The sequence below is a fragment of the Triticum urartu genome, chromosome 2A (genome assembly GCF_056163025.1).
Source record: "Triticum urartu cultivar PI428250 chromosome 2A, HENAU_Tu73, whole genome shotgun sequence".
Taxonomy (NCBI): Eukaryota; Viridiplantae; Streptophyta; class Magnoliopsida; order Poales; family Poaceae; genus Triticum; species Triticum urartu.
This window is the reverse complement of record NC_141874.1, coordinates 652,863,075-652,876,120: the sequence shown is the minus strand read 5'-3', so window position 1 is coordinate 652,876,120 and position 13,046 is coordinate 652,863,075. Positions and strand designations below refer to the sequence as shown.

At 45.9% G+C, this 13,046-nt stretch overlaps 1 protein-coding gene across 1 annotated transcript; it reads right to left on the bottom strand.

Moving 5' to 3' along the window:
* Positions 1-38: 38 nt before the first annotated feature.
* LOC125539460 (protein FAR1-RELATED SEQUENCE 5) lies at positions 39-3,820 on the bottom strand. Its single transcript, XM_048702916.2, has 7 exons — positions 3,433-3,820; positions 3,260-3,337; positions 1,015-3,049; positions 837-919; positions 674-751; positions 538-603; positions 39-367 (listed from the first exon to the last, which is right to left on the bottom strand). Exons 1-7 carry the CDS (start codon positions 3,799-3,801, stop codon positions 257-259), a joined length of 2,820 nt encoding a protein of 939 aa, XP_048558873.1. The 5' UTR covers positions 3,802-3,820; the 3' UTR covers positions 39-256.
* Between the last annotated feature and the right edge of the window lie 9,226 nt (positions 3,821-13,046).

Below are 13,046 nucleotides of genomic sequence, written 5' to 3'. Positions count from 1 at the left end.
CAGCAGATGTTGGAGAACTGGAGTGCTGGGAAAGGATATGAGAAATATATTTTTGACATTTCTTTGGCATTCCGGCAATCAGCCAAATGTTGTAAGGCAGCCAGTTACATACAAAAGATCCCTTTGGGATTGCACTACTGCATAGTGATGGTTGACAGGTTGCGGTCGTACGTTCTTCAAACCTAGTGGCTGACAGGTTGCGGTCAGGCAATCACTAGTAATAGCCGTAGTGGTACAAGTGATGTGAAGTCGTACGTCAGAGAAAATCCCACACCGGTATCGACGACTGACCCTCCTCTCCATTCTCATGGTCGATCTGGGGATTCGTCTCCATGAATTGCAATGCGTGCATGTCACCAGTATAGGCCTGCAAGATTTACGCTCACTTCAGTAACTACGGCATCAAGAACGGTATGAACCATACCTGAGTCCGGACTTCAGAATTTAGCAACTACTACTTCATTAAGTGGTGAAATGCTTCAAAAAGATATCAAACATAAGCTTCTCTTTTACAATCACTGATTCCAAACAACTCACTTGGGTTTCGGTTAGTTCACCATTCCCAGGGAATGGCTGCTGTTGCAGGGTTGGAACTGCAGAAGCCTGCATGCCCACAAGAACCTGATAACTAATCGACATGACTATACATTGTTATCAAGAGATGAACACAAACCTGATCAAAATGGTTCAAATTGTCACGAAGGTTCTGTGAGGTACTAAGACCAAAGTTGTGGCCAAGTACATAATGTCCCTGCACAATACAGAGAGAAGCTAAACCACATTCACAAGGCCACATGAAAATACTAGGAGTCGTGTGTTCATGTTGAAGAATTCACCTGCATTGGTTGATCTGGTAGGAACTGATCCGTAACATTCACTTCCCTTTCCCTTGGTCCTGCAGCTGCTTCGCCAGAATGCCCTATTTTCATAGCATGCAAAAGAAAATGTTTAAATTGACATGTACAAGTGTATAAAAAGAGTTCACATCTATAAAGAAATAATCTGCAGAGACACCTTTTCTTTGTTTCTGCCTTTTATTGGTTTCCTGACAATTTCCACGACGAGTAACTTCACTCATCTTCTTTCCTGTAGATTTCTGAGGCTCGCTGCTATTACCAAGAGGATAATCATTTTGAACCATACGAGTTAACTGATCCTTGATGGAATGGACAACAGATGACTTAGCAGCTAGTGTTGATTGCAAAGTTCGTTCAATTCCTTCATTAAGTTGATCCGACTGGCTTGCGACCATTGAAAATGTCTCTACGTTCGCTGCAGCCTTAGAAGCAATCTTATAGAACAAACGACAAAGAGCTGCATAACGCTCTGGAACACAAGATCCTATATGACTGTCAAAACTAAACCCATTGATTTCATGAACGGTCCCCAACTTTGCATCTTTACTCCATCTCTTAAGAAGATACTGTAGGGGGATCTCTTTAACATTCTTCAGTTCATATACCTTTAATATATGGCAGCATAAAATTCCAGCAGTTTCAAATTTTTTACAAGTGCATGCAACCGTGCCATCTGATGAATCAAACCGCACAAGTTGTTCTTTAGTTCTGTTTTTAAAAGTAATCATATACTCAGAAAGAGAGCCGAACTCGCCGCAACCGTAAACCATACAGTCCATGCACTCTTCATACTCTTTCCTAAATAACTCAAAATTTATTGGTGTATACAAGTTTGCAGCCTGCCAGAGCAGTGGCAGAGGTGTTCTTGGTTCCCTTTGGCTGGCTTGGTAATCAGCTTGTATCTCTTCCTGTCTCCTCTTCTCAACTGAACTTTCAAAAAACTTCAAAAAAGGAGATAGCTCTTTCTCACAATCCAAGTATTCTTTCATCCTTATGCCTAAGGTTTCTGCTCGTACCATGCTTTTAATGTCCCCAGAGAATATTTGTCGGCCATATGGCAAGGCCCAATTTTCTCTGTCTTCGTAAAGCTCATTTAACAATTTGTTTTCTTTAAGGTTGTATTTCTCCATTATCACATTCCATGTCTCAACAAACTCTTGGCCATCCTCGACATCAAATACACAGTGGCTAAAATCATGCGTGAATTCTTCTGAAATACAGAAAACATGCGCCAAGGACTTAACTGCATCCTGGTATATTTGCCACAAGCAATAACGGTGAACTGTACCAGGCCAAGCGAGGTCTAGTGCTTCCTTCAAAGCAGCAGATTGATCTGTCAAAATAGTCTTTGGCTGTTTCCCACACATGGCACTCTTAAAGGTCTCAAGAAGCCACTTGAAAGATTCAGCCGTTTCATCATACAGGAAAGCAGCACCAAATATGACCATTTGCCTATGATGGTTGATACCCAAAAACAAAGCTAGTGGCCTGCTGTAGTCATTCAGTTTGTAGGTCATATCAAAGCAGATCACATCACTGAAATAATGATAGTCGAAGATTGATCTTGCATCAGCCCAGAAGACATTAGCAGCTTTGTCATTTTCATCCACCTGGATGGCATAGTAAAAAGATGGATTATCACTCTTCATACTTCGAAAATAATCTGTAAGATCTCTGAAATCCCCTGCGTTCATATCTTTTGTAGGCTTGGTCCGAAGATAATTCTTGTACCTTGGAGGAATGCTTATGGCATTTCCATTTCCAGATTGAACCTTGGACAATAATCTTTGCGACTTCAGCATCCCAATATCAATTGGACCAGCAAGCTGGTGATTATGATCCTGCACAAATTCTGTCACTCGGTATTTTCCACTGGGCGTTAACATGATAGAAAATCGTGCAGGGCAACCCGTCCTTGTCTCCGGGTAAGGTCTCTTGGGCAAATTCTTTGCGCGAAAGCCCTCTCTGGAACAGACATAAAACCTTGATCTACTGCCACTTTTTGCTGTTTTATCCCACAATCCTTTTCGGACACTAAATCCCACATTTCCTGCATAACTAACATAATACTTGCATGCTTTCTCTTCACTCTCGAAGACCATTCCAATTATGGGCACTCCTCCAGCGTTCGCAACAACTTCTGGTGGCAATTCTGGCTCTTCTTCTGCCTTCTCTTCAGGTTTATCTGCAGTCTGGGAGAAACAAGCACGCCTATATAATCTCATATTTGTATAAACGATTATATAAACAAGCACCCACATATTTTCCCTGATCTAGAAACTCAAACAGAAAAGGGGAAATTTCAGATCCCAAAAACAGAAACTTTGATGATGGCAAAGCAAAGCGCACCGCTACACTACCCTGCCTGCAATGTGCAATCCCAAAAACATCACGGATTATACCTGCGGGTCCTCCTTGCCGAGGAACTGTCCTCCGGCACTCCTCCGGCGCCGCTCCGCCAGGGCTTGCCTCGACGGGACCTGCAGGCAACAACGGCAGCAGTAAGTAAGTTGACAACCATGACCTGCCCAGTCCAACTAGCCCCCAAACCGGACCTCGTCACAAAGAATCCCACCTTAGCGGCGGCGCGGTTAACGCCCTGGCGGCCGCTCCGCTTCTGCATGTAGCGGGTGATGATATCGCGGCGCTCCTCGTTCGTGTAGCGGGAGACCCGGATACCCAGCTCCCGGAGCAGCCGCGAATGCTCCAACGAGGCGGCCCCAGAGGGGCCGCATCCCTTGTTTTCTCCGGCGGCGGAAGTCTCTACACCGCCGGGCTTGAGCTGGTTCTTACGGGCGGCGCGGCGCTTCTTGGAATTGGAGGAGAGGTCGAGGTAGGTGCGGACGATGTGAGAGATGCGGGGTGTCGGATGCTGTGGTTGGCTCGGCGCTGGTGAGGACGCAGCGGGGTCGCCGGCGGCCCCGCCGCCGGAGGTGGTGGCCATGGTTTGGGATCGGAGGGGTGGGGAAAAACGGACGGATTGGGCCAAAGGACTCAGCAGGATAGTCGACTGAGGTGTGTATGACACGCGGGACCCGAATTTCAGTGTCCCCGACCAGCAGCGTGGGACACGTGGGACGCGCAAAAACAAGGGTTTGTGCATACGAAAGCGTCCACAAAACCATTCATCCGGGATTGTTGGTACATGATCAAAGTAGTCCTTATAGAACAGACGTGCGCCAAAGACTATGCCTTCATATACTCTTGAAACCCTTCGGAAATTTATTTTGCCCTAATTTTTCGCCGCCGCACACCTCTATACCAATCTGGAGGTCTTTTCCAGTACTCTCCTGGAGGGGGAATTCTTCACGGTGGCCATCTCCATCAACTTGAAGGCAAACATGATCGATTGTGAGTAGTTTCCTTAAGACTATGGGTTTGTAGCAGTAGCTAGATGGTTCTCTCTCCCTTGCTTCTCAATATAAAGATCACATGAGCTGACCTACAAGATTGTGATCCATTTGATGTAATTTGTTGGTGTGTTTGTTGGCATATGATGAATTTTCACTTTATGATCAGATTTATCCATGAACCTTTTTGAGATCTATTTGGTTTCTTTGTTGCATAATACTTATTCATATATGATCTTTGATGTATTCTTCTTTCTTTGACCAATTTTGGGGTTTGATCTTCAGAGAGAGTTGTGTATGATAGTTGGGTTCAACCTTGCAAGTAATGTAATTCAGTGACAGGAAGTGGAAAAGGCTTGTATTGTGTTGTTGCATGTAGGGATAAAAAGGTCGTTGCATAGTTCTGCTTTGAACGTTGAGTGAAGACAATATATCATCTACTTTATGTCATCATGCTTATTGTAATACTCTACTTTTACCTAATATTTTAAGATGCATGCTGGATAGCAGTTTTGGGTGGAGTATTAGCTATAGATGCATTGGGATAACGGTCTATAGATATTGGGACGTGATGCTCATATGTTAATTATGTCATGAATGTTCATACCCATAAATATTGCAATTTAATCACAACCCAAATGTAGTTCGTTTACCACACTATGTTTTCTTATAGAGAGAGACCACTAGCGAACCTATGAACCCCGGTCTAGTTTCTTCGTGTAAAACTTTAAAATTTATCAACGCTTTTTTAATTTTCGCTTTTACTTTCTCATCAAGTCCAAGTCATTTTTTATTTCCATCGCTGTTTCAATCCTTTGACTAGCAAGCTAGTGAGATTGGCAACATCACTAGTCCAGTTTGGGCTCTACTATCGCCAATATGTCCATTTAATAATTGTGTGCGATAGGTATTCCTATCACACATGCCCTCCATATATGCACCGTCTTTTTTTTGTCTGATATTACACACATATACAGGTTTGAAATGTTTGGCGTATTTCCATTAATCACACACGCATATGAGACGCAACCATGTGTGGTACTGCTGGAAATCCCACACGCATATGAGATCCAACCGTGTGTTCGACCGTTGAGTATCACACACGTTTTCCGTCAAAAACCCGTCTGTTATTTATTTTTCCATCGCACACGCTGTTTTCTTTCAAACAATTGCTACTTGTGAGCTACGTTGGGATTTTTTCGAAGAGGAGGGGATGATGCAGTATAATAGAGATAAGTATTTCTCTCAGTTATGAAACTAAGGTTATCAATACAGTAGGAGAACCAAGCAACACTATGTAAACAGCACCAGCACACAAACAACAAATCCTCGCACCCAACGCAAACAAGGGGTTGTCAATCCCTTGACGGTTAATTGCCAGATTAAATTGTATGATGATAGATAAATAGATCGCTGATACGTCCATTTTGCATCATGTTTTTCTACTGTTATTTATGATGTTTTCATCCATAATAATGCTTTTTGGAGTAATTCTAATGCCTTTTCTCTCATAATTTGCAAGGTACACACAAAGAGGGAGAATTTCGGCAGCTGGAAATTCAAACCTGGAAAAGCTACGTCAGGCCACCTATTCTGCACAACTCCAAACAAGCTGAAACTTCACGGAGAATTTTTATGAAATATATGAAGAATATTGGAGCAAATAACTACCAGAGGGGGCCACCAGGTGGGCACAACCCACCTGGACGCGCCAGGGAGCCCAGGCGTGCCCTGGTGGGTTGTGCTCACCTAGACCCACCTCCGGTGCCCATCTTCTGGCAGGGCGGGCCGGCAAAATCCGGGGCCCTGTGCGAAACTAAAAAATGGGGCCCTATCTTGCTATAAAAATGAACTAACAAGCAATTATAATGTATATGTATCTCGCAGAAATTTTTTATATAGTGTATAATATAAGATGTACTAATTAAATTTTGTTCTTTCTTTTCTCTTGCGCTTATATGGACCAGACTGATTTTTCCTCATGATGACTCAAATCTGTATTATTTAAACAGAAGATAAAAAGATGAATATAAGTTATACAATATCATATATCAATTGAAGATCATGCATTAATATTTTGCAATTAAACGAACCGTCTAACTCACCTGGTTTTGGGTCTTGTCCGGTTGAACTACTAGACTGTGATCTTTAACCGAGGAGGTAAGAACCAATCTGTAACGAAGTAACGATTCCTACGGAAATAATTAGGAAATTAAGAATTAGGAGTAGGAACCGAAGTTAATCGGGAAGGAGGATTTGCTAAGCACCTTGAGGCTGGAGTCGGTCAGTCGGTCATGGATAGGTCCGATGAGGCGATCTCGTTTCCTGTAGCAACGGCGAAAGAACTGCAGTGGACTGAAGTATCGATCCCAGAAAATTGGAAGAGGCAGCTATGAAGGCAACGACAGCAGCTCGATTCTGATCGCTCTGATGAGGCGAAGGCGACAGCCGACGAGACGATCTTGTTTTTTGTTGCGCCGCGGACGGGACCGCTGTTGCGGTTTCAGATCGAGGCGATCCCGATCGACTGCTGGAGCTATCCCTTGTTTTTAGACCGAGCACTTTCCTTTTTCTGAGAACATCGAGCGATCCTTTTTCCATTGAGCGATCGAGGCACCAGCGCTCGACGGCCTCGACTCGGCCCAACTCCAGCGCCGAGCGGCCCAGTGCGGTAGAGCCTTGGCATTTTTTTAGAAATACTATGCCTATATAAAAAATTTGGGGCTCCTCAAAATTATGGGCCCTGTGCGGGCCGCACATTTGGCACCACTATGGGCCAAGCCCTGTCTTCTGGTATATATATATATATATGTCATTTTGACCTAGAAAAAATAAGGAGAGGACTTTCGGGACGGAGCACCGCCGTCTCGAGGCGGAACTTGGGCAGGAGCACTTTTGCCCTCCGGCGGAGCGATTCCGCCGAGGGAACTTCCATCCCGGAGGGGGAAATCATCGTCATCATCATCACCAACAACTCTCCCATCTTGGGGAGGGTAATCTCCATCAACATCTTCAACAACACCATGTCATCTCAAACCCTAATTCATCTCTTGTGTTCAATCTTGTTACCGGAACTATAGATTAATTGGTGCTTGTGGTTGACTAGTAGTGTTGATTAAATCTTGTAGTTGATTACTATATGGTTTATTTGGTGGAAGATTATATGTTCAGATCTAATATGCTATTTAATACCACTCTGATCTTGAGCATGATTATCATTTGTGAGTAGTTACTTTTGTTCTTGAGGTCACGTGTGAAATCATGTTGCAAGTAATCATGTGAACTTGATATGTGTTCGATATTTTGATAGTATGTATGTTGTGATTCCCTTAATGGTGTCATGTGATCGTCGACTACATGACACTTCACCATATTTGGGCCTAAGGGAATGCACTGTGGAGTAGTTATTAGATGATGGGTTGCGAGAGTGACAGAAGCTTAAACCCTAGTTTACGCGCTATTCCGTAAGGGACCGATTGGATCCAAAAGTTTAATGGTTGTGACGCCCGGATAGTTACGCTACAGTAATCCTCCGCTAATGATGCCATGTCACCTCGATTACGGTGGCTAATCTCGCAGTAGTTCAAAACCAATTTGAATTCGATTTAAAAATCAGGCAAACAACAAAAGTTTTCAAAAATTAAAATTATAATGTTCAGAGTGAGCCAAATAATGCATAAGTAATTATGGCAGAGGAACTACACTTTTATAAAATGTTCAAATACTCTAAAATGATATAAACAGTAGCAAAAACAATTATTTAAATGCTTTTAAAATGATAAACTATTACAAACTAATATATTAAGGTGCCAAGTTAATTGTGGAAGTGGTATAATTTCTATTACCAATTTAGGGATCATTTTTGTATTTTACAAAACTAAAATACAATGAGGAACAAAATAAAACAAAAAAGAAATAAAATACATAAAAGAATAGAAAACTAAAATTACAAAAAAGAAGCCCCTTGGCCAACTGGGCCAAGCGGCCCAGCCGGCCAGCACCAGCACCCTGGCCAAAACGGCCCACTCCGACCCACCTGGCCCAGGCCGCCCCCCCACTCACCCCTTATCCCCACGACCAAACCCTAACCCCACCCCGTCGCCCCACTCGCCCTCCCACTGGCTCTCCCCCCTCCTCCCCGATCCAGATCGGATCGAGGGGAGCGAACCACCGACGCCAACGCCCGTAGCCGCCTCGCTGGCCCCCTCTCGCATCCTCGCGCCCCCCTCCCCTCTCCCTCAGCGGCGCCCCTCGCCGCGCCTGCCGCGTCGCCCCCGACGCCCTGCACCCGCCCTCCGTCGTCTGCTGCTGCCCGGAACGCCGCCCGTCGTCTGCTCCACCTCGTCGGACCTCCCTCACCGGACTGCCGCCGCCTCGTCATCTCCCTCGTCGGACCTCCCCGACCTCCGTCGAGCCCACTGCCTAGTCCCTGCCACTCCCCGTGAGCTTCCCCCTCTCCCCCTCTCTCCGCCGCCCGCACCGCGGCACCTCCCCGCGCGCGCCCGCACGCTGCCGCCGCGCATGCCGCCGCCGCCTCTGCGCGCCCGCGCCGCGTCGCTACCTCGCCCCGTGCCCGCTCGCCCCTGCCTCGCCGGCGCACCCCCCAAGCGCACGCGCTGCGTGTGCCCACACCCTCCGCCTGGCTCCACCGCACTGTCGCCGCACGCTGCGTGGCTCCCCTGGCCAAGCCCATTACTGGCTTCAGTGCCGCCGCCTCCCCCTGTTGTTTGCCGCCGCCGGCGCTGCTAGTTGCTGCAGCCACCCACGTCCCGCATGCGTGCCCTACCGGTCGCCGTGCTCGCGGCGCCCGACCTCTCCCCGTGGCTGCTGCTGCCCCGCGGCCGAGCGCCGTCGCTCTCTGCTCCGCCAATGCCGCGCTGGCACCCCGCCACTGGCTCGGGTTGCCTCGCCCGCACCCGAGCGCCCGTAAACCCCAGTGCCCATTAAGCCCCCCCTAGGGCCTATGACAAAGGGGCCCCAGCCCAGAAACGTTTTAAAAAAAGAATAAATAATAATAATAATATTAATAAAAATAATTAATTAAATAATAATAATTAAATTAGTTAATTAATTAAGGAATTAATTAAGCTAATTAATCATAATTAGATTAACCTAATTAACTAATTAGTTTAATTAAACAGTAATTAGATTAGTTAAACATTAATTAGACTAAACAGTCAATGACCAGTGGGACACACACGCCAGCGAACCAGTCAACACCTCTGTTGACTGCTGATGTCATGCTGACGTCATGATGACATCAGCAAACACTGTTCTGGATAATGTTGAATTAAAATATTTAAATTAATCCTAAAGATGATTTAAATCTTTTAAAATTAATATAAAATAAACCGTAGCTCAGATGAAAATACTTTCTACATGAAAGTTGCTCAGAACGACGAGACGAATCCGGATACGCAACCCGTTCGTCCGCCAGACACCCCTAACATGTCAAACTCACAACTTTCCCCCTCCGGCTCCTCTGCCCGAAAACGCGAAACACCGGGGATACTTTCCCAGATGTTTCCCCCCTTCACCGATATCACCTCATACCGCGTTAGGGCACCTCTAGCACCGATAGTTGTCATGTCATGCATCGCTATGCATCTGTTTGCTTAAATATTTATTGTTTCTTCCCCCTCTTCTTCCGCTAGACACCGAGACCGACGCCGCTGCTACCCAGTACGACTACGGTGTTGACGACCCCTCTCTCTTGCCAGAGCAACCAGGCAAGCCCCCCCCCCTTGATCACCAGATATCGCCTATTCTTCTCTATACTGCTTGCATTAGAGTAGTGTAGCATGTTACTGCTTTCAGTTAATCCTATACTGCTGCATAGCCTGTCCTTGCTACTACTGTTGTTACCTTTACCTGCTATCCTACTGTTTAGTATAGGATGCTATTGTTCCATCAGTGGCCCTACACTCTTGTCCGTCTGCCATGCTTTACTACTGGGCCGTGATCACTTCGGGAGGTGATCACGGGCATATACTATATACTTCTCACTGTTACATTACCTGTGATACTGTTCGGAGATGGGGGCTGAAGTGGCAGGTGGTTCCACCCAAGTAGTGGTGGGCCTGGGTTCCCGACGGCCCCCGACTGTTACTTTGTAGCGGAGCGACAGGGCAGGTTGAGACCACCTGGGAGAGAGGTGGCCTGGCCCTGGTCGGCGTTCGCGGATACTTAACACGCTTAACGAGATCTGGGTATTTGATCTGAGTCTGGCCATTTGGTCTATACGCACTAACCATCTACGCGGGAGTAGTTATGGGTATCCCGGCGTCGTGGTATCAGCTGAAGCCTTCGTGACGTCAGCGACTGAGTGGCGCGCGCCGGATTGGACTGGAACGCCACTAGGCTAGGTCTGCTTCCGGCCGCGTTCGCAACGTGCAGGTGTGCTATGGGCGATGGGCCAAGACCCCTGTGCGCTTAGGTTTAGACCGGCGTGCTGACCTCTCTATTGTGCCTAGGTGGGGCTGCGACGTGTTGATCATCAGCGGCCGGGCATGACCCAGAAAAGTGTGTCCGGCCAAATGGGATCAAGCATGTTGGGTTATGTGGTGCACCCCTGCAGGGAAGTTAATCTATTCGAATAGCCGTGTCCCTCGATAAAAGGACGACCCGGAGTTGTACCTTGACCTTATGACAACTAGAACCAGATACTTAATAAAACACACCCTTCCAAGTGCCAGATACAACCCGGTGGTCGCTCTCTAACAGGGCAACGAGGAGGGGATTTCCGGGTAGGATTATGCTATGCGATGCTACTTGGAGGACTTCATTCTACTCTCTTCTACATGCTGCAACACGGAGGCTGCCAGAAGCGTAGTCTTCGACAGGATTAGCTATCCCCCTCTTATTCTGGCATTCTGCAGTTCAGTCCACTGATATGGCCCTTTACACATATATCCATGCATATGTAGTGTAGCTCCTTGCTTGCGAGTACTTTGGATGAGTACTCACGGTTGCCTTTTCCCCCCTTTTCCCCATATCTCTACCCGATTGCTGCGACCAGACGATGGAGCCCAGGAGCCAGACGCCACCGTCGATGACGACTACTACCCCGGGGGTGCCTACTACTACGTGCTGCTTGCTGACGACGACCAGGAGTAGTCTAGGAGGATCCCAGACAGGAGGCCTGCGCCTCTTTCGATTGTATCCCAGTTTGTGCTAGCCATCTTATGGCAACTTGTTTAACTTATGTCTGTACTCAGATATTGTTGCTTCCGCTGACTCGTCTATGATCGAGCACTTGTATTCGAGCCCTCGAGGCCCCTGGCTTGTATTATGATGCTTGTATGACTTATTTATGTTTTAGATTTGTGTTGTGATATCTTCCCGTGAGTCCCTGATTTTGATCGTACACATTTGCGTGCATGATTAGTGTACGATTGAATCAGGGGCGTCACAAGTTGGTATCAGAGCCGACTGCCTGTAGGAATCCCCCTTCCACACTCCTTGGCCGAAGTCAAGTCTAGACTTTATAAAACTTTTACTAACATGGCTGTGTGCCTTACGGGCACACGTCGCCATTGGGTGGTAGTAGGATCTTTTATTCCTCGACTTATACTTTGGGACTCTGATATCTCTTCTATTCGGGTTAAATGATTTTACTAACTCTGACTCTAGGTTCTCGATAATACTTTCTCCCAGAGAGCCCCTTATTGCAGATGATCGTCTGCTGCACCAGAAGAATCCGAAGATACTCTCCAATGTTCTCTTGAGACTTCATGGCGTCGCTTTTGCAATTCCCCTCCATCGATAAACCCCTATGGATAACCACGTATACTCGCCATTCATACAATGCTTCCCAGTTGATCTTGTTATTACAAGATACATTGAAATTCTCTCTATTGTTTCAAGAATACCTTGTGCCTACTGCCTTGCAGTTCTTTGCCACATGAATACCCCTACGGATAATTCCTCGCTCTTACCGAGTATTCGTTCATCCAAAGTTGTTCATGTGTTTCACAAAAATACATTCAAATACTACCCGATCTTCCAAAAATCCTGAGCAGCCTATTGCTCTTGAAATTCTTGCTTGCTTGCATTATGGTTAATCCCATAAGTCTCGTAATCTTAATGGCATCCCTTGTCATTATCATTTTGAGTCCGTTGATTCAATTTGTTGCGAATGCTCGCAATCCTCAATCAGATCCTAGAATTCAACCTTCCGGCTCAGACGTCATTTTGAATAGGAGCTAGTTCTCGACCAATCAAATTACCGTCGATTGTGCCCCTAAGTCTATTCAACTTATCCATCCTTGATCAGAGCATCTGCTTCTGATCCTTCGATTTGGAATCATAATACCTTTGCATTTAAGCTTCGAATTATTCAGATGATTCCATAACCTGTTGCATTTGCATTCTTTCCTCTTCTGGTTGAGTACCGATGCTCACATCAGATCCTTTGAGGACCACCGGATCCTTGTTGGATTTTATCCGATAGCGTCCTTCATATTCAATACCTTTGGAAGTTCTTTCTCCATTGGTAAATCCTATCCTCTGATTGACCAACCATGCTCTGCTTTCGAGCTTGTGGTATTTACTATTGAAGCTTGTGGTATATGTTTCCACGATACCCTGACGGGTTGAACCTATGCCTTCCTTATTATGCGTGAACTTGAAAGTTTTCACGAGTCATACACTTCTGGTATTTTGCCAGATAAAATTTCAACACTACAAATTCCTCGAATGTGAGAAGTGAATGAAAGGTTATGCATTGGAGAAGTGGGAGTCGACCTTGAACTTTGTGTTCATGCCCATGGACACGATGTAGATCTTATCATTAAAGCTTCTCTTAAATTAATTATTCCCTTACTATAAGTTCATATTA

What these genes read in the sequence shown, in the direction of transcription:
- LOC125539460 (XM_048702916.2), bottom strand. Translation starts at nt 3,801, where the DNA reads ATGGCCACCACCTCCGGCGGCGGGGCCGCCGGCGACCCCGCTGCGTCC. An exon ending in TCGGCAAGGAGGACCCGCAG is followed by an intron (nt 3,050 to 3,259) that starts GTATAATCCGTG and finishes TGTTTCTCCCAG; the next exon opens with ACTGCAGATAAACCTGAAGA. An exon ending in TACCAGATCAACCAATGCAG is followed by an intron (nt 752 to 836) that starts GTGAATTCTTCA and finishes TGTATTGTGCAG; the next exon opens with GGACATTATGTACTTGGCCA.